The sequence below is a fragment of the Falco punctatus genome (genome assembly GCF_963210335.1).
Source record: "Falco punctatus genome assembly, chromosome: 3".
NCBI lineage: Eukaryota > Metazoa > Chordata > Aves > Falconiformes > Falconidae > Falco > Falco punctatus.
The window spans coordinates 106,249,578-106,270,638 of NC_137582.1; the positions used below are offsets into that span (position 1 = coordinate 106,249,578).

General features: G+C 45.7%; 1 protein-coding gene across 5 annotated transcripts in view; it reads left to right on the forward strand.

Annotated features, from left to right (window-relative positions):
- Window positions 1–21,061, forward strand: part of MEGF6 (multiple EGF like domains 6) — a 109,850-nt gene that overhangs the window by 30,210 nt on the left and 58,579 nt on the right. Inside the window, exons 1-2 of one of the 5 annotated variants that reach the window (XM_080380310.1) lie at window positions 3,590–19,845; window positions 20,056–20,303. The exons of 2 other annotated variants lie outside the window; for them this stretch is intronic. In XM_080380310.1, coding sequence (XP_080236436.1) covers window positions 20,255–20,303 — 49 coding nt within the window. In that variant the 5' untranslated portion in view covers window positions 3,590–19,845; window positions 20,056–20,254. Of the gene's footprint in view, window positions 1–3,589; window positions 20,999–21,061 lie in introns of those variants that run through there. 2 more of the 5 variants (XM_080380309.1, XM_080380312.1) reach the window with 2 other exon arrangements.

A 21,061-nucleotide genomic window follows, 5' to 3' on the forward strand; every position in this document is an offset into this window, starting at 1 on the left:
GCAAAAATGTTACTGACACATTTGTTTAAAGGAACATGATAGTGGGTGAAAAAGAGACCAAAATCTTAAGGGCTTTAGTGAATTCGAAATATGGCTTTCTATGTTCTCTTCAAGCTTTCGTTGGGTTGAAGTCAAGAATTAAGGATTCCATTATCATTTAAAAGAGATTATTCTATTGGGTGAAAGAAAATAAACGGCTCAAGTCCTTTAGATGAATTGTAGCCCTCTGCCTGGATTTTGGCAAATAAACGGGAGAGGAATTCTACTGCTGACATTGCACTGGTTTGAAACGTTCATGTAGATCTTTGCTGCTTCTTGCATTAAGATCTGTCAGGGGTAAGAAAAGCTTGGAAGGAAACTGCTTGTTGTGCCACCTGGAGAAGGCCAAATCTACACTTTGTTTTGAGGGACTGGTACCTTGGGCCAAGTCATGTGAAGCACTGGATGCCATCTTCAAAGCGGTGCGTGCTTTCCCTTTAGTGAGGATTGAAACTCCTTAATTATTGCAGTGCCAGCACCATGGCAAAATGTCAGGCCCCGCTCTAATCTCCCTGCAAGGATTTCCGTGAATGTTCGCAGCCAGCTGTGACCAATTAAAAAGGGGGAATTGCATTTGCGAAACCTCAGCGACTTGCAAAGTTGAGCTAAGCGTCTGAAGAGCATTACATTTTTGAGAGCCATGTAGTCTACCCTAAGTATGTACTTCTCATAAACCATATGTTGAAAGTCAGACTATAAGCACAGAGGTGAGTCAAGGGATATTTATGTAGGAGAACAGATTGTTTTCCAAGCAATGAAAAATATTCCAGTCTAACAATGGACTGCTGGGATCCCATTGTGTAATTGCTAATAAGAATGATATGTGGTTGCCAAGTAGACTGAATTAATGCTGAATCCTTGGACCGTTAACTGGAGAGGACACGACCATCGCCCAGGTCAGGTAGCCAAGGGCCATCCCAAGCTTTCGCTGGCTCACCCAGTTGGCTGCTTTCTGGAAATGAGAGAAGATGATGATAAACCATAGCCCGGTCCAGTCTGTGCAGAAGAACAGTTTCTGGAGGCACGTCTGAGCTGTGCCTCGTGTCCCCAGCTGCGGACCCTAGCAGCTCTGCCTTTTGCCAGTTTACGTTACAGAAGAGAAATGATACAGGGTGGCTTAACTCTCAGGACCTGTGATCTTCCATTGCTTTCCGGGGGTCTTGTGCAAACTGGCAGCGTGGGGATCTGTGCTGGCTGTGGGCACAAGGGAAACACGTGCCAGCCAAAGCAGGGGGTTTAGTGAGTGAAATGAGGAGTGAAGGCCAAAGTAAAAAAGATAAGTATTGCTGTAAACCTTCCTGGAATTTTTAGGATTAGTTTATGCTTAAATACATAGTATGGTCTGTAATAAATTGTCAGTATGTTATGCTTTCAATTTCTGGGTTTGGAAAGGTTGGAGAAAACGTTGTTATTCATTATGTGCTGCCTCCTCCAAAGCATCTTTTTAAAGCAGTGTTCTCTAGCAGGTGATAACATCTTTCAATCAGCTTCTGAAACTTCTTATCTCCACCTCAGCCACAGCTTTCCCTTTAATTTTTGCTTCCCTTGTTCTGTTTCAGTCTATTTCATCTCCTTTGCTGTATGGTCTCATTTGTGTATGTCCTTTGTATTACACAAATAACACAGTGTCATTTGTGTAATACCTCAAGAAACAAAGATATGTTGAGATTCCAGTCATTACAAATACTTTTTTTTTTCTTTTCTTTTTTTTTTTTTTTTTTTTTTTTTCCGGGAAGATGCTTGCAGGATTCCTGCTCCAGAGGTTTAATTAATGAGAGGTATGTGAGAAAGGGAGGACACTTTCTGTATCTACTTGATCCAAATTCAAATGCTTGTGCATTCCTGTTGTGCAATGCAGTTTCTTCACTTGGGCTGAAGCTTGCCGTTCCGTGCAGCCTTAACCCAAACCAAGCTGCTTGATAGCAGAGGAGGAGGAAAATCTCCCTCCGACAACCCCCTCAAACAAATCAAGGGTGGCACCAGCCAGCAAAGGAGTTTGTTACAGTCACTTTTTACTGCTAGGTATGTTGTAAAATTCAGATGAAAAATGGTATGTCTGCAAATAGGATTCCTCTTTCTCCGGAGACTGCGGCACCAGGTTCAAAGCAGCAGCTCAGGGAGTTTGTGCCTCTGCAGCTCTTTTATCCTCAGGTTTCCCATGTGCTTAGCTTGAGTTGGCTGGTTACAGCTATGTCAGGGTTCTAAATTCATCCTGTAGCACATATGTATGTGTGTGTATATGAACGGTAGGATAGCATGGTACAGAAATGGTTTGTAGTATTTTAATACCACCTATAGCTAGTATTCAAGAATATGCGTTGCATTTTAATGGTTCCCTCGTGGGAAACATGGAAATGGTTTGCAGTGGAGTGAGTATTTACCTGACTGGGGAGTCTTAATCTTTCTAGCCATATATAAGCACGCAGACCCTTCGGTGCTTGTGTATGGCTAGTGCCCCACATGTCCTAGGCAGCCAAGCCCAGACCCTGCTCCCCCCGGAGTCAGTGCTGTCCCGGCCCGCCAGGTGTGAGCTGCGTGCGGTGCTCATGCTGGTGGTGATGGTGTTGGCGCTGACGTGGCAGGGAAGTGTTGGGATCATGCTGTACCAGGGCTGTGTCACTGGTTCCCAGCTCTGAGGCTGGTCCCCCTGCCCAGGAGCAGGGCAGGAGTGCTAGCTGCTGGAAGCAGGCGCACAGCAAGCGTTCGGTGGCGGCAGCAGCGGCTCTAGACGGAAAGGAGGATCCAGGCAGCCTGTGCTATTCTGGGGTGAAATTTCCCAGTCCCAGAGTAGTTGGTTTCCTCCCAGACACGCTTAATTTTATGGGACTTCAGTTTCTTGTGGTTCAGCTTGCACACACAGACACATGTGCTCTATATAGCTGTGCAGACGGTTTTCCTTTGCATGATGCAGTGTTTGTGGGGCCTCTGTAAGCTCTTTACATTCCCGTTGGCTAGAGGGACACCTGTTAGACCGTCAGTCTCTCTAAGCCAGCCAGAAAACTGTTTTGAAGGCCAACAGGTGTTTCTAGTTTGCCGTATGTGAATGCATATTAACTGTTTTTCTTCCCGCCTCCCCAAGCAAATAAAACCACAGTTGAATCTGGAAATCCTCCACTCAACACCAGACCAGCAGGCAGCTCTGCACGGGGGTGCCAAAAAGTCCAAACGAGCTCCCTTCTCCACGGCGGGCTGTCTAGCACACTCACGGACTAGACGCCAGGGCTGCTGGCCTTTAGCTGCTCTCTTAAGTAACGCATTTGTGTTTTACTTTCCATTTATTCTGGAACATTAGCTGAAAAGCCTGGCACGCTGCAGCTTTTAGGACCCTGTCATCGCAGTTGGGTTTTGTCTCGCGTATAGCTCGTTGGGCAGGCCGGTCCCGCTCCGTTCGCACACAGGCAGTGGCCATCAGCAGTTTTGCAGCAGAAGCTGGTTTTGATGTTTTTCACCTTAAGTGCATCTGCCTTTCTGGGATGCTTTCGGTCCAGGCTTCTCAAAGAGGTCTTTTTGGTGGCGGGGTCTGGAAACTTCCATCATTGATTTGAGGTGGACTGTGCTGTGGACAGCTATGCCAATACAAATGAACAGTGAGAACAAAGAAGTAGGATAGCCTGTGTTTGCAGATTAAAATAGAGTTCTTTCTCTTTAGAGATTTAAGTGGCTTGCTTAAAGACCGGATAGATCATTACCAGAGTTCCAAACCAGCTCTTGGCTCTTTCAGCCAGGAGCTGTTTCAAATCACTGATAATGGAAGTCAGTTATGCTGATTCATGGTCCTAATCTGATTGTCAGAGATCAAAGGGCCAAAACAATGCAGTCCTGTGTAATAAATGCAAGCGATCGGTAGGATGCTGGGTTGCTTGCGCTGGTTTAACGGTACGGTGTGCAGCACATAAAGGGGACGGGTGGGTCTTAAGCTGTTAAAGAGAATCCAGGGGATATTGTGCCTTTCCTCAGCATACCATTGTTTTTTGCAAGGCATATTGGATTTCAGTGCAGCAGATGCTGAGATAATGGATGCCAGATGTATGTCATTAGAGGATGCCTCTTTTTACCAGCTGCAAATTGTCCATCACTTCCTCTGCTGAGCATTTTCATCACGAGAAGCTTGAATTCCCACAATTTACTGATATCTCAGATGCTATCAGGCTTCTCTTTCCCTGATACATAATGGGCTTGTGCAGTCCCAAGGCAACCACATGTGCAAAAGTCAAATAATGTGTTTTGATTTGTATTTGTTCAGGAGCTCAGTTATGATTTGCCTTGATAAACTTGCCTGGAAAATTATATTCTACATTTAACTTGTAAAATGAATCCCTAGAAAACTCCAAGGGTTTAAGTGAAAGAGTGCCAGAGATGTTTTTGTACTTATGTGGGAATAAGACATGGCTTTTCACTTTACGGTCTCTAGTGTAACAGGATACGCTCTTTAAAAATGCACATTTTTAAACTGAAGAAATGGTTAAAAGGAGAACAGTAAGCCGTGCAGACAGTATGAATACAGAATGCATCATGGCATATTTAGGGAGAAATCTGTTATGAAAATATTTGTACTTTACACAGGTTTTTAATCAGAAGGAATCTGAGGTTTATGTGAAATTTCATATGTGTTGGTTGATACATCTCCGTAGTAGGCTTATTTATTCTGTGAATATACCATTTTCTAAGTCTTTTGAAGTCCATTCCTTCCTGCATGTATAGCCCAGGCAGAAAATCAAGCAAATTATTTTCTTGAAATGGTTTGTTAGGTAATTTTTCTTTTTTTTCTTTTTTCCCCAAACCTAGAAAAAAGCTTCATTGTTAGGAAAACAATGCCGCTAACTTCCCTTCCCGAACACTGGTGCTACTGCTAACACCTTTCTCCTTTAGGGAGAACTTCCTTTAGGGCTGTGTCTGGCTCAGGAGGAGGAAGGTGAGAGCTCAGCGCTGTGCAGGCGCTGCTGGAAGCTGTCTGGATAGCTGCATGGTGCTTCCGTGGCCAAGTTGCAGGAGATAAGGGAAAAAAGGACTCTGGTCTCTTAAAAGTGCTTGGAGATGTTTGCCCCACCATTTTCCATTCTGCAGTACTGAAACTTTCCATAGCTGGAAATGCAGCACCTTTCTTGTGCAGCGTATTGGCTTTGACCTTTTTTAATGTAACAGCAGAGAGCAGTCATATTTGAAATGCATAGCAGAAACAGATGTAGCAAATTATTTTTGGGAAATAGCAGATCAGGTAATTTTTCTGGTTTAAAATGATTTAGGCATTATCCCCCTCCATTGTGGTCTGGGAAACTGCCCTGAATTGCACAGCAAAATGCTCGCTCCTAGCAAAGAAATACATTATTTCCGCCTTCATTTTCCCCAGTTGCTCAGGATCTCACCTCATTAATAGTGAAGATTTTGGAATGTCAAATATTTGGAGTATCTGGGTATCAGAGCTATACAATAGATCTCTGTGGCAGGCGGTCACTGAATGCCGTCTTTCTGCATGGAGGTGTTTGCTTTGCCTCTAATTCTGACCGCCCGCCCAGTGCTGTGGCTGTCCCTGTTGAGCAAACATCTTTGAACTTAAACAACTGCTCCTTCAAGAAGGTGGATTTCAAGTTTAGAACATTACATTTGTGCTTTATTTTTTTTTTTTTTAAACTTGTGAATTTAACAAGAAGCAAGTAGCAATGACCCTTTCATTAGAGACAAAAGGAAGTGTGTATAAATGTCTTTTGTGGCTTGGCAGTAAACTTGCTGAGGACAACATAAAACATGCTCATTAAATGTTCTTTAAACAGTATTGCTTTTTGTTTTCAGAAGCAATGTGATGTTTCATCCCACCATTAATTGCCTAATACCAATTATGGCATAAACAAGCCATTTGCTATTGTAACTTTTTTCCAATTTATTTTTCAAGGTTCTTACTCTTGACACCTATTATGCATCTGGGAACATGAAGGGCTTTTGTAGTGAAATATAAATAATGAGATCAGTGATCAATAGTTTTACATAGACCATCCTGTACTATAAATGTTACTGCAGCTCTTGAGAACCATACAAAAAGCTTCCTCCCCTTGGGTGCTTTGCTGTGTTGAGCTTAATTATACAGAGACAAAGAGACTAGAAGAAGATTATTTTTTCCCCAGGGACTTTCCAGTTCTTCAGAGTAAGACATGTACTGCCCTTTGTGCGCTGGTAGCTGAATGAGCAAGCCTCAAAAAAGAGGTGCTCTTTACGTTAGTGTTGCATACAATCAAAATTCTGCAAAGTGCCAGGACAGAATGGACGAAGAAGGACTCTTGTAGCTGAACATTCTGGTTATAACCCTGCTGCCTGCGATCATAATCTTTATGGTATTTCAGCACTTCTGAGGCTGTTCCAGCCAAAAAAAGGAAGTTTGCTGGAAGGAGCAGCTGATAGTCAATGCTTCAGAGCTTTGAAAGATGCTTGGTTTAGAATTCTGTTTGAACAAAGAGAGTGGATCCTGTAGCTAAGGATAATACCTTCTTACTTATCTGAATAAGAATTCAGATGGGTAAGTTTAAGCCTGACTGGTGAAATAGCTGAATGTCAAACTGATTCTTCCTCTCATTTCTTACTTTGGTAGCAGAGCCTTCTCCTCTGACGTGCTTGCTCCTGAAAATACATTGTCAAGTCTTACCTCTCCAGCTGCGCAGTCTTTGCCAGGTCATCATCAGTGTCCACTCAATCACTTTCATCAAAGCTTTTGGCTTTAAAAAAGGCCATAAGTCATATTTGGAAATCTCACTGTAATTGACATTGTCTTCTGTCAGCTGCTTAGGTGGTCCTGTCTGGCAAGGTCAGCAGCTGGAGGAGCTGCATGTCAGGACCCTGGGAGACTGTATCGGTTATTACGGTCAGCTGTTCAGAGGAGCTGTCAAATCACCAATTTTGGACCATTTGGGGCTAGCCCAGAAGCATTAGTTAATTGGTTGAAGAAGCGATATGCAGCAGATAAGCTCTTCTTGGATGTCTCTGCATTCTGTTTATGATTTAATTTACATTATTTATATTTGTGTACAATAACATCTGAAAGGTAGCTAGCAAACACATTTTTAGGATGACGCTGTGTGAGAGCTGCTGGTTCTGGTTTGTTTGTAAGCAAAAATCAGGAGGTTTATGTTGTTTGCATTGTTTAGGGATAGAAACAGATTTATGGCTATTATACCAGACTATATCCTCCTCCTCCTGGGGAAAAGACCAAATCCAATAACCAAGAAGTTAGAACAAAACCTCGGGATTTTACAGGCATCTGTTCAGATTCTTCTCTTTTGAATGCTCTGGTGACTTTGGGCATGGTATGTTTGTAATGACACTGAGAGCTTTGCTAAATTGCAAGTGCACCTAGTTCACAGGAAATATTTTTCTTGAAAACCACTTGACTACACTCCTGCAACACTGCTGTAAACAAAGGCAGCTGTATTTCACTGCTGTCTACATTACAATGGAATTGCCATTTTATAGATCAGGAATAATTATGTTAAAGTCAATGCTTTATTCCTTTTTTAAATGAGAGAAGAAGAGAACTTCGATTTCTTTATCCTGGTTAGTCCCCTGCTTAACTGCAAATGTCTGGGAGAAGCAAGTGTTGATGCCGATTTCAGGTTCCAGGAGAGTGAGGTCCACTGATGAGCAGCCTCCTGCACCATGCACGGAGCAGCTAATAAAACCACTAACAAACTCAGATGTGTTAAGCATCACAGCTAGGAGGGCTCGTGAAGTAGGTATGTCCTTTGATGTTTTAGGTGGAGAAATCAGAATGGCAGGTTACGTGACTTGGCGGTGGGAAGGCAAGGCAGTGAGTCTGGGATGTATCTGGAGCCCAGATCTCCTGCCTCCCAGTGCACGTGCGCCTGGCGCTCAGACCAATTCACTCATCTTCAGTCCCTATCTGAACTCTTTGCAGCTTAGCCTGTTGCAACAGCATTTCTTTTGAACCCTCCAACTCCATTTTGATAATGTTTCCTTGATTCTCTGTGGATCTCGTTGGCTTTGGATCAGGACGATGTAACCTGGGAGAACAAAGCTCTGTGCTTTTGCTACCTCATCTCATCAGGTGCGGAGCTGGAAGCCTGGTCCAGCCTGGCTGCTTTGCTGCAAGAGCAGGAGGCGTAACTGGGCTCTGTTCAGGGGTGATGTGCCGTGGGTACACGTGGCTAAAGATCACCAGCTACCTGGTGAATGCAGAGCGTCACCCTGCCACGGACTTCTCTGCAAGAAGCAATTAATAACAGGACAAAAGTGCCGCTGACATTCACACCTTCATACACTCAGCCTTGGCAAACACATCCGTGATCTCATGGAGCTGAGGTCACTTCAAAGATGTGGAAACTGTGAAGGAAGTCTCTTCAAGCTCCTCCGTAAGAGGAATACAGGTTCTTTCCCAGGAGAGCCATCTTGCTGTCTTTCCATGAAATGCAGTTTTGGCCATAGAGTGGGAAAAAAAAATCATCAAACACCAGCCCATTTGCTGAGCTCCCGAAGGGAAGCCTTGGAAAGCCTGCCAAGCGCAGTATATTTTTATATTGCATCCATTATATAATGTGTCAAGAAAGAATTCTCTCCACTATGGAGAGATGTTTATAGTCCGTAAGGTTTTATGGCAGAAGTTGAGAGTCTAAGGTTACTCTCGCTGAGGCTCGCCAGACTGTTGCCTCTGACTTCAGTGGGAGCAGGTCTGTAGAGTGCGGGGGTAACCTTTGTAAAGAAATAGCCTGGCTGAATGCTGTTGCCCGTCCCACCTCTCCATCTCCTGAGGACCCTCGGGAAGATAAAGTGGAAACGTGCCAAAACTGGAAATGGATTGGGCATGGCAGTAGAGAGCGAGGAGCTTAGTGGAAACCAGTGACACAGTACAGGAGCAGACAGAAAGAGGAGAGTATCTCTGCTGGTGTGGGCTGAAGTCTGGCCGAGGCTTGCGATGGGCAAGGAGCTAAGGAAATCAGGAATCATACAACATTGACAGGAATAAATGTGTGTGTTCTGAGTGGAGTGAGAACATTCGATGAAAATCATTGTCTCACCCCTTAATGGAAGCCTCATGGAAGATACCCGGCACACCTAGTTATGTGTATGGAAATACTTTCAGATCCGTGAAGCTGTTATCTCTTGCAGATGTTCCTCCCTCCAGAACATTTGCACAGCCTAAAGAAGTAACTGGCACTGATCTGGCAGGTATTCGCACACATTCCAGCAGGGACAGACCGATCCCAGCAAGCTGTTTGCTTCTGCATTTCCATGCAGATGAAGAGATTGCAGGCATGATTTTGAGTCTCCATTAGGTCAGGGAGACTCTGGGAAGTCCCTGGTCACAGTTTCATGGGAAAGATGGTTGTGTTGTCTTGGAGGAAGCCATGCAGCTGGGAAAGGTGATGAGCAGAAATGCACCTCTTGTCACGCGTTTACCCAAACTGAACCACTGACATGGTTGAACTTCATTTTCCTTACCTTTAAAAAAAGAAATACCTTAAAGAGTAGACAAAATCCTTTGGAACTCTTCATGGCATAGCCCATCATGTCCAGGGGTCCAATTAAAAAAGACCTGCAAAGTTTACAGTCAATGTACATCAACTCACTGTCTTCTGCAACTTGATAAAAATTCATAATGGAAGTTCATAAAAATTTAAAGCCCTCATTGTGATATTGATTAAATGTAATTTGGCCATCTAACATATTTATATTTGTGAGAAGTTTAACGGGAGCCAAAAATGATAATGCAATCCCTCTGGAAAGGTTGGCTCTTACTAAACAGGAGATGTAAGATTGCACATCCACCGTTGGTACATGTGGGAATGATCCTGCTGCGGTGAAATGAACCTGTGGCCTCTAGGCCGTCTCCCCTGGAGCTCTCCAAACCTCTGCTTACAGCAGACAGTGCATGTATATACATATGTATGCATCTTTATATGCATGCTGTTGCATTTCCTACATCAACATGCCCTAACAAGCATCGCAGAGATGACTCGCACACTGCCTTTGGCATCATAGCAGGTACAGCCTTGTGCTCTGTGCTTTATGACACAAAGATTATGATTAAAAAAAAATTAGAAAAGCCCAGATACATCAAAAGTGTTTGAAAAATGATGCATAAGTGACTAACAAAATTAAGATGATGTCAGTTTGGACAGAGAATTACGGAAGAAATTATGGGTGAACAAAAATGCCTGTGAAAAGCAATGAACATTGCACGGCGTAAGTTTTATCTGAGCACTGCAGGAAGCTACAGAGTTGTGAAAGATAATCTGCTCCCGGCAGACCGCGGCAGATCGCATCAGGCATGTTCTCTTGAAAAGCTGTGCTCTGTTGTTTCTTTTTTTTTTTTTTTTTTTAAAAAAAGAGATTTCCTGGAGGTGCTGCCTGTCATGGCTGTTTTATTATGTCTTTGTTATTGTAGACCAGGAGGAGACAGGCTGAGGTTGTCTGAGCATTTAATATAATCCGTGGAAAGACATTGAGTTTATAGATGGTTAGATGGGGTAAAGATGTGAATCTGAAAGACAGGAAAATATATAATCCATCCTTACAGTTTCTCCTTTTTACAAATCTGGTTATAACCTTGTATTTTGCAGCTTGTCTTTTCCACCTTCAATACCCTTCTGCACCTGAAGCACTTCTGCCCAAAGCAGGGGCTCCGTCGCTTTCTGCAGCAAGAACTGAGCAGTGGGGGGAGAGTCCCATGCCTTGGGTTCCTTGTCCTGGGGCCAAACTCTTCCCTGGGTTACACCCTCATGTTCTCTAGGGCTGCCACCCCAATGCATGCTTTCCCTGGGTGGCAGTAGCCTGGTGGACCTCCTGCCTACACCATGGGAAAAAGCCATTTTTACGTAATTGGTTGCCAAAGCCCAGGGTGTGCTGAGCTGTAGGAAAGGGAAACAAAACCAAAATGAGAAAAACAACAAAGAAAGAAACAAAGAAACAAAAAATCCCCACCAAGCATGGCTGTTATGTTTAATTTCTGCTTTGCTGACAAACTTTTTGAACAAGTTTACTGAAGAAGCAGCAAAGCTGTAACACCAATGTGCTCGTGCCGCAGGCTCATCGGTTTGGCAGATTTTCAGAGAAACAATTGTAAATGCCGTCTTTCAACCCACGTTCAGGCAGGCAGAAGTGTCTGTAGGACCCATGCAATTCTGTTATTTCTGTGCATAACTGCTTAGATAAGGCATATTCTCTTATTTCCTTTCGATTATCAGGAGTGCTCGCCACTGGGACAATGTTCCGTGAGGTTGGATGGGCGGGTTGTTATAAGGGCTGTAAACCAGGGTAGCTCAGATTCTCAGGACATCACCCAGCTCCTTTCCCAGTGCCGCTGTTTTAATGAAGATATGCTACAGCAACTTGATTTTTAGAAAAGAACTACCCGAAGTTTCATCTTTGGGTGAGTGCATCCCGTTCAGCGGCCCTTTCCAAACTGCTGCGTCTGTTAAATTTCCTTCGGCCAGAGGGAGGGGATAGAGCCTCTGCGCTGCTCACCCATCCCGGGAGCTGGGGCTCCTTCCAGCGCCTGCCTCACCCTCAGACTGTGGTGAGAACTTGTCCCATTGAAGAGCTGCAGGGTTACCCCTTTGGAGTTAAATAAAAAATATTTTATCCCCATTTTAACCACTTTTAATCTATATAAACTCTAGAAGTTTTTGGGTTTTTTTGGTCAAACATAACACAGCAACTTTTTTTTATTTTTTTTGTCTTCTTAAAGGTCACTTCCCTACAAAAGAAAGGAAAAAAAAATCCTGCTTTTTCAAAGCTTATGGAGTTTTTTTTTGGGGAAAAATCATTACAGATAGAACTTATATTATGTGTATGTAATAGTGTATGTGTAAGTGCAGATTCTGTTGGAAAAACAGATTTCACAGGTTTTGTTTTCTTCAGGAGACTCCCTTCCAAGAAATTCATCTGGCTTTTTTTTCATTTGGTCTTGGCTGGCTTGCCAGTTCCATGCTGTGAGTTCTGGGGACCTGAACCATCCACCTTCAGTAGGTATTTAAGAAACTGAAGTGTCTGGTCCGGGCATGGATGCTGCCTACCAGCAGTATATGCCCCAAACCTTCCAGTCTTGTAAGTACTAGATGTGAAGGTTCAGTCTTACACTCGTCTGACCTGGAGTTTGCTGGAGTTCTGTGTGCGGCCAGCTTGTGCTGGCTCACAATTGTCCGTGCTAAAGAGGAAAAAGGCAGGTCTCGGGATCTGAAATGCTCAGGAAATGGAAAATCTCCCTTAGCAATAATAAATAATGAAGCAGTTAAAAATTATTTTAGGAAAAAAAGGAAAAAGTTGATGATGGGAAAAAGCAACCACACTGTTTCTCACTAGATAGCAGCAGACAGCAGTCCAAGCATCACCGTGCTTTTCACCCTGATGGTCGTTGTCCCAGGTGTCGTCGCAGAGGTCTTGAGTCAGGCAGATGGTTTCCGAAACCAGGAATCAAAATCATTCTTCTACTGACCTAGCCAGCGCAGTAACATCAGTAGGAACACTTGGTCTCGGACACCCATTCCATGTTTCTGAAGCCAAGACTGGCATTGGATCTCTCCTGTAGCCAGAGAGACCACGCTGGCACAAGGCCCCAGGCAGCAAAACCGATCTCCGGACCATCACAGAGCAGAAACATCCAGCAACCACTTACACAGCATCCAGACAGATGATTTTCTCTATAGGCATCAGGTCAGTATCGCTGACAGGTATTTGGGACTGAGCCAGCTGAGGATATGAGCTTTGCATTTTCCAGATAAGTAATTCTGTTTTCCTGGGGATGCTGGTTCACCAGTGGGGAACGGGGAGGCCATACAGCTGTCTCGCTTGGAGTGCACAGCTGATCTCCGAAATATCTGCCCCTATATTTATAATAAAGGCTGTGTTTAAATGAAGAGAGAGAGGAGAGAGCTGCCAATAATGAGCTGTTGGCGTGCAAGTGGCTGTGAGGTTAGGGAGCTGCTGAGATATCTGCCAGGGATGTCTTGGCTGAGCGATGGGAGGAGAGTCAGTGCAGCCACCTTTAGAGGATGTGCAAAAGGAAGAGTCCCAGCAGCAAGAGGGTTTTCCCTGAATACTGGGAATGAATCCAGTCTGCTTGCTCTATCCAAGGTGAGGAAATGGGCTGCTGAAAGCAGAAGGAACAAGAATGAAGACAGCAGTATTTGAGGTTCTGCTTCTCGCTTGCTCCCTCTCGGGCAGAGCCGCAGCATCCTGGCTGTCGGCAGAGCACCAGCAGCATCTGGGTCCCTCTCACGGCTTGTGGGAAAAAACCCCGGCAGCACGAGAGCCTCCTCGGACACCGGCATGAGGTAAGATGAACGTAAAGGATTGGAGAGAGCAAAGAGAGTCAAAACCACCTGCACAGGGGAAGCTTTTGGCTCCACAGAACAGTCACAGTAAGAAACGCAGAGGAATCAGTCTGCTCGTGGCCGGGAAATCTGCAACTTCCCTGCGCTCGGAGGGGAAAGGGCCCTTGTGAGGGGGAGCTGAGCCTGGTGCTGCAGCTTGTGACCTGCAGCCCCGCGTGATGTTCCCACCCACGTTCTCCTGGCTGGCAGCCTGACACACACAGCCTCACCTTTGAGACACGTCCCAGTGAGATTGTCCCTCCCGGAGTCCTGCTTCACACCCTCTTTCCACAGCCTACATGGTGATCATTGTTTTCTGATTTGGAGAGGGAATTTGGTGCCAGCAAGGTCCCTGTTCACAGCCTGAATCCTGCAGTTGTGCTTTCAGCAGACGCTGGCACTCCCTTTGCCGGGCTGGCATGGGCTGCGGTGAGAGATGCTCTCCCTGCCCCCGGCTCCTGGAAGCAGTGGTGATGCTCTCCAGGCTTGGACCATGCCCTGGGCTGCCCCACTGCAGCCAGCCCCTCAGCACGTATGTGTGGGGGGGTGGTGGTGGGGTTCTGGAGACCTGTCTGCTGACACCCATGGGTAACTGCTCATTCATAATCCACCGGCACATTGCTACTGCAGCACTTTCCAGGGCTGCCATCCTCAGCCAGGAAGAGATGGCAGTGGAACACGAGAAAACCTCCTGCCAGCTCCTCTCACCTTCCTGCTGGCTGATTTTACTCAATTAAGGGAAATTAAACCATGTAAAATCTTAACCTGCTGGGATGGGGAAGAGGTTGGCACATTGGCACCGAAATTTGGACCCTGGTCCTCCTTTCTAGGGAATTGCAAGTTATGCAGATAGCTGAGATGATTTGTGTGGTCTGGAGTGCGCTTACCTTTTATGAGTCGTCAGGATAACGTACAAAGACATTCCCTTTTCTAGCGAGGGTCACGTTCTCTGCCCTGAATCCCCAAAACTCGGCTGATGTGTGTGCTTGCGAGCTGGGAGATGACTCTGTGGCTTCATGGTGTGTTTTCTGGGTGTGCTGGAAAAGGGGCAGCCATTGTTCAAGGGAAAGCCAGATGCTGGAAACTGGGGCCTCTTGGCATTTAAACTTCCTTCAGGCCTTTTTACAAGATGTTGTAAAGTTGCTTGACAATAGGCTGTGAATATTAATGGTCTCTTAGCCCAAAGGCAGATTGGAAAGGGGGGGGGGGGGTGTTATCAGTTTAAGTGGATGGTTTCTTTCATGTGGGAGTGTGTAACCTCCATAAATAAAATACCAGATGTGCTTGAATTCTGCTTTCCTTAAAATGACTTGAGGATTCTCATACAGGGTAGGAATACCTACTGTTACCAGTATTTCGTTTCAATCCTTTCCTAGCGAAAGGTATCAAAGTGGGTTTGTGACTGCTGGAGCATAGCAGCCAGGTCAATGCAGAATGAGTACCACCACTGTGGCGCTCAGCCATGGTCCTGAGGCTCTGAACTCTTCAGATCAAGCCAGGTTTACCTGCAATTCCAAATCCCATCGCAATAATGCAGATCCTCCAAGACGTTTACTTTCTCAAGAAATGTGGTTCATGTTTTGATTTGGAGGGCTCTCGGTCTGGCTGGAGCCCTGGCCCGTGCTGGGAGAGGGCTGGGCAGGGACGGGGACAGGGATGCAGCTCCTGGCAGGCACCAAATTGGGATGGAGCAAAGGAGATGGCAGGACCTCAGCTGGACCCGTGAGCAAGCATCTGAGCCCAGTGCTAATGCCACAGCCCTCCTGACGGCCAGCCCAAAACCCAGCCCAGCTTTTGGTGTGTCCGTCTGTCCGGGCTCTGCATAAGAACGTACATTGATGCGTTTAAAAGGACTTTTCTGGGCCAGCACAGAGAGAAATGCCAGGAGGATAATACAGGTAAGCAGACTGTACAGTGCCATGCAGAAGGAAAGGCACAATGCAAAGACAGTCAGTCACTGCCCTTCCTGATACTGGGAGGGACTTGGACTCAGCTGGAGACTGGGAATATATTTGGAACAAACCTTGCACAGGTGCAAGGCTAAAGTAGCAGTATGAAATTCTTCCAAAGCGGATGAATTCAGTTTTATGAGAAACATGGTCATTGGTTGGGTGTGACTGACTATAAAAAGCCTTAAGTATTCCTCTGCAAAGCTGCTTAAAATTACGGCTATTTAAAAAAAAAAAAAAAATAACTAAAATGATGTATTTCTTTTCATATTGCAGCCCTGCCACTTCAGATGTCAAGGTTGCTTTCAATCTTTGAAGGCTAGGCTGTGTCTGGGAAGGATTAAATAATTCAGGGGTGATTCTATCATAGGAACCTTGTGGTTGTTTCTGGCTAGCTTGGGCAGTGCATAGGTAGGTAGACAATTGCTAAAGATAACGAGCATGAATATAAACTACTGCGATGCTGTAAAACCTGTAGTGATCACTGCCTAGAGGGAGCACAGAGCTAGAAAAGTGAGGTGATATCTAAAGTCTAAATTTTATTGTGTTGGAGCATCTTTCCTCTAATTAACCTTTGATTCCTGCCTACCTTTAATTTAGTGGGGATGTGAATTATCTGAAGATTGGTGTTTTTAAATGAGCACAGATTATTTGGAGAAATTTGTTATGTGCTTGAATGTTCAGTACAGTATTTTCTTATCTGTTCCTAACTCTCTTAAAAAATAAAAAGGAAATGTATGTATTTTACAAACAGATTAGTTGAAACCAATTTTTAACAGAAATCTTGTATGGAGTTTCACAATTGATTTACATTTACACAGCACTTCAATAACGTATGAATAAAACTAAGGATAGAAAGAAGCCTTTCTTGGGGAACAGGTTTCCAGGAGCTCCTTGACATCCACTGCCCATGACCTTAGAAATCAAGTATAGGTGGAGCCTGTGGGTGTGATTCGAGGCGACCCATACTTGGTTTCAAGGGTCTGCAGGGAATCTACAGAGAGGAGCAAGCATGTTGCAGTGCATGCTCTGGCTGCTGTGTTACCGCCACGAAAATGCGAGTGCAGGGAATGCCAGCCCATCGTTGCTGAGGTTCACATGGGCTCAGTAGTATTGGATACTGGCTTTATTTTTTTTCATTTTGAAAAACCATCCAATGCAGGTGAAAAGTTGAGTTTCCCAGGTGATAGGAACAACAGGAGTAATCTGGACACAGAAACCGCATCGAAATAACCTGAAGGGTCTCATGCAGTCCTGCCTCCATTCACCCCTCCCCTCCAGCTGAGCTTTTGAGAAAGCTGCAGCAGACTTACATCCATAACCCCAAACATTTACAGGTGATTGTGTACCTGCAAGCACCTTTCTGAGCACCAACGAGGCTGTTTGCAGTCGTTTCGTTCCTTGCTATTGAGCCACATGCAATGTTGCACTCTTTTCTACCCCAGGCTTGTCTTGTAAAAAACCATGCAATGTTCAAGTCTGAGTGAGGATCATGGTCTCTCAGGTTGGATTTGAATGATGGAGTTTGGACAGGGCTAAGACTTTTGCCAGAATTACATGCTTTGGCTGGATTCCCTACGAGAAGCATGGAGGTTCCACGAGTTTTGCATGGCTTCAGTGGGAAATGGTAACTTGTCCCTTCTTGTGCTCAAAGCCAGCCCTGGTTTCTGTGAAAGTATTTCAGACATTTCAGTGAACTTGAACTGAGTTTTATGTTTGTCAGGAAATATTAGTCCAAGAAAGCTCTAGGCAGGATTAATATTGTAGCAAAAGAAGCTGGACGCAAGGCAGTGATTTCAGGAACACACAGTCCGTGGGCCAGGTTTGGGTCTTGGCTGGTGGCCTGTGGCACCAAAGGCACCTTGGGGGCAAGGAGAAGAGTGTCTGTAATTGTGGGTGGCATATGGCATGCATGCCGAAATGCTTCAGTGTAAGCCAAGCACGCTGAGCGAGGGAGCGCCTGCAGCCATCACACCTTCCTAGAATACTGATGGGTTGTTTCAAAGGTGCACAATAACCTCCAGGGAATAATATGGGCTCTTGCCTTCCGAGGGCCCGCGAGGACTGATTCCAGCCCAGCTGCTCTGAGTTAGCTCGCAGCTTCGGGAGGGTCAGGTTTGATTTAGGGACCAAGCTTTACCGCTCTCTGCTCGTGACACCTGGCTGGTGGTGACAGCTGATTCATGGCTGCCTGGCAGAGGCAAAATAAATCTCGTACTTTTGTGCTGGGGGGTTGCTGGCAATTTCAAGGTATCCTTTGTTCAAAGATCTTCTAATTCAGGATGGCCAAACAGCCCTAAATTGATGATAGCGAAATAGTTAACCTCGGCCTCCCCGCTTTTTGAAACAAGGATGGGCCATAGTATCTCCGAGCTGCTTTTCTGTGGTCGCTGGCAATTAGCGCCCTGGGAGTGTGATGGCACTTTCACTGGCTGAGGTGCCGGCGGTGGCAGGGGACAGGAGCCTGCTCTGGCATTCAGGCGATTCAGGTTTAGGAGGAGCCGTGGAGACAAACACTGAGCCTCCCCGTCCCTGTCCTGGCCAGCGCAGGGACTTCCCTCTGTTGACAGCTTTCATGCTTTGCTTGACTGCCCCGAGAGCACTGCTGGGACTCCCTCCTTTCGAATGTGGGGATGCCTCGCTGGATGCAGTGGCACAAAATCAAACTGGGGTCAGCTCTGAGCTGGAGCAGCTCCTGGGCAGGACATGGGGGGTTGGGATCAAGGCGTATGAGTTAGGCAGTGGTGGTGCCGGAGCATGGGGTGAGTCAGGGCATGAGGAACACTCATCCTTTTATTTATGAATCATATGTTTCAGTCACAGAGGAAGGAAGTTTCACAAAGCTTTGATAAATACAAGCTCTATGAAACCGAAAAAAGTGTTTGCAGAGTCTGACCACCATGCTTATTTTTACAAAACGTGGAGGCAAGAATAACTCTTGCTCTCACTGCATCTTCTGGGGAAACTTCTGGCTCACGGGGAAGCTGCAGAGATTGCATCCATTTAAAAGATTAAAGAGAACTTTATATAAAAGCTGCTGTTAAAAAATTATAATAACAAAACCCCCTTCAAATATGCTAGACTTCAGCTGTACCCAGCACAGACACAGCATATGAAACCCTTCAAGCTCATTGACTAACATTGACTAACTCCTCTCCGTCAGAGTTTACGCAACCTGACAGCAAAGCCTTTTGAAAAGCCAGTGGCTGATTTGTGACCATCTCACAAGAGGCTTATTAAACCAGGAAACATGATGAGGATGAGCAGGGCCAAGACAGACAAATTCTGGATTATAAGCTTCTCCCTGAACGCTCCTAGCAGGCTACTTGCATTGTGGAAGGACCTTCAAACCGATAAGCCTTTCTTCCTCCTCTCCCCTTGCCTGACTCCGCATGACAGATGTTTCGGTGCCCTTTTAACTTCTAAAACATCAGGTTTTCAAATTCTTAAGCCTTCTCCAAGTTTTACAAAATCCCACAGGGTCGCATTTCCTAATTCCCCCTCTGCTCTCCATAACAAGTCAGTAAGTATTTCTTTGAAATACTGCACTGCCCGGTCAATGCGTTGAACCACTGGTACTGTTTGTGTAAGTAAAACCCGTGTGATAATGGCTGTAGGAACAATGCACAAAGCAGCAACAAGAATTTGCTCTTGTAGTGGTGAGCATCACTCACAGCACTTGGATTCACTTTTCTTATAGCACGTAAACCAGGGTCTGTCTTGTCACCAGTTAGCGTCGCTGCCAGAGCTGGCGTCTGTCTGGAAACCGTTCACGGTGGGACAACATGTATAAGGTTTGCCAGGTCTTTGGGGAGAACAGGAAAGGAGGAAAAGCTTTAACTGATGAACCGTTCGTTCCCAGAACTGGTTTATAAAACTCTTCCCCTTACAGTTGTGACAGTAACACACCTTTCTTCAACAGACACTGCACATAGGCAGTTACAGCACATGAAAATCTAATTACAATTTATGGTGTTGCTGAATTCATCTTTGTAACACCTGTAGCATGGAAATCCATCGTCAGAGAGAAGGCAGGGGAACTGCTGGGTAGCCCTGCTCACCACTCAGTAACCTGTCTTACACAAAGCCTTTGGAAGAAGCCATGGGTCTCTGAACGCTGGCAGGTTGCTGCAATGAGAGGATTAAGCAAGTATAAACCCTTGGGGATTTTGTTAAGCTCTAGCAGGTTTTAGGATTTCTGAAAGGTAAAACAAAACTTGCACGGTCTGGTGTTTCAGAAGTAGTTAGGGAACTCTGAGCCCAGACAGGACTGAATTAGAAGAGGCTGAGGGAATTAAATGCTGGGTCTCTTTGATCACATCAGCCTTGTTTTGATCCCCGTCTTTCCCTGCGTCTGTTCTTGGCTGGTAATACGTTTCATTCTTTACGACTTGACAGGTTTGTGCACTACCCGCAGACACCTTTTATTATTGGTATCGCAGGAGCAACCGAGGGCCTGTTTTATCTTGAATAAAGAGCATCACTGCAAGGGATGCCTCTGCAAAGAGCTTTCCTGCAGGTGGGGGAGGTGCTGCCGGCAGAGTGTGGTGGGTGCCTGGGGCACGGTGGCAGCTCTGCTTGTCCCCATCCCTGTTCCCATCCCCGTCCCCATCACCACTGGCAGTCACACCTGCAGCGAGCGCTGCGCTGCGCTACTTCATGGTCCCTATTTGCAGACCACTAAAGCATAACACAATAGCTCACCTCAATATCATTTTTTTTTTCCTTTCCATGGGACGTGCTAATAACACGTGCAGAGGTCCACAGCGGTCCAGCTGCCTGCAGGCCACCTCTTTGTGGCATCCTGAAGCAGAGCCAGGCTGGCTGCCCTTCGAGCAGTGCTCCCTCTCGGTGTGGGCCTGTCCTAGCCTTGTTCCCTGGGGCTTGTCGAAGGATCCCGTCTGCCTCTGGCCACAAAGGCAGCAGAGCTGGAGTCGGGCTCAGAGCGAAGAGCAGATGGGAGTGGGGCTGGCTGCTGACAGACAGCAAGCTCCGCCGGCTCCGGGTGAGCAAAAGAAAACCAAGATTTATCTGCAGTAGCAGAGGGAAATGTACAGAGTATAGTATGGCTGCAGCACAGGGTTTTGGCAAAGCTACAGCTCATTATTCTTCCATCCAGACCAAATGCCTTAAAACAGTATTTGTCTCCATATTTCTACTTTCTTTTAAGAAGGAAATGCTTCTTTAAAGAGAGAAAAAAAAAAGTGGCTTCTTAAGTGCAAATACATTTTTAGAGTGCCTTGCTTAGTGCCAAATGTCAAAAATTTGCCAACAGCTGATAAATCTTTTTGAAACCTCCCCATATATTTCACATGTTGAACTGAAACTTAGCGTTTCTTAATCTGGGCTCAATTTTGATCTGTAACTGAAAATATTACACCAGCCTAACATCGATGTGGCACAAGGTTGCCTCCTTCCCACCTCGCTGCCGGTCTCCGTTCCCCGCCGTTCCGTAGGCAGATGTTCCCGAGGCTGTGGCAGGAGCGATGCTCATAGCTGAGCCTTTGGTATTTCTCCCAGGGACCGAGGATGCAGGCTGTGTGCTGGAGCAGGGATGGGCAGTCAGGCAGAGCTCCCTGCCTGGGTCCCGCTCCCACACCTTCCTGAAGAGCCTGGGCAGCTGGTGTGGGTAGGCTGTCGCCAGCGGGCTTCGGGTATTCCAGCCTCTTCGCCCAGGGTGATGTAGCCGGTTGATGCGCTGTATGTTGGGAACCTTGGCAACTTACACTATTTTTATTTTTTTTACTAATTAAAGTAGCTGTC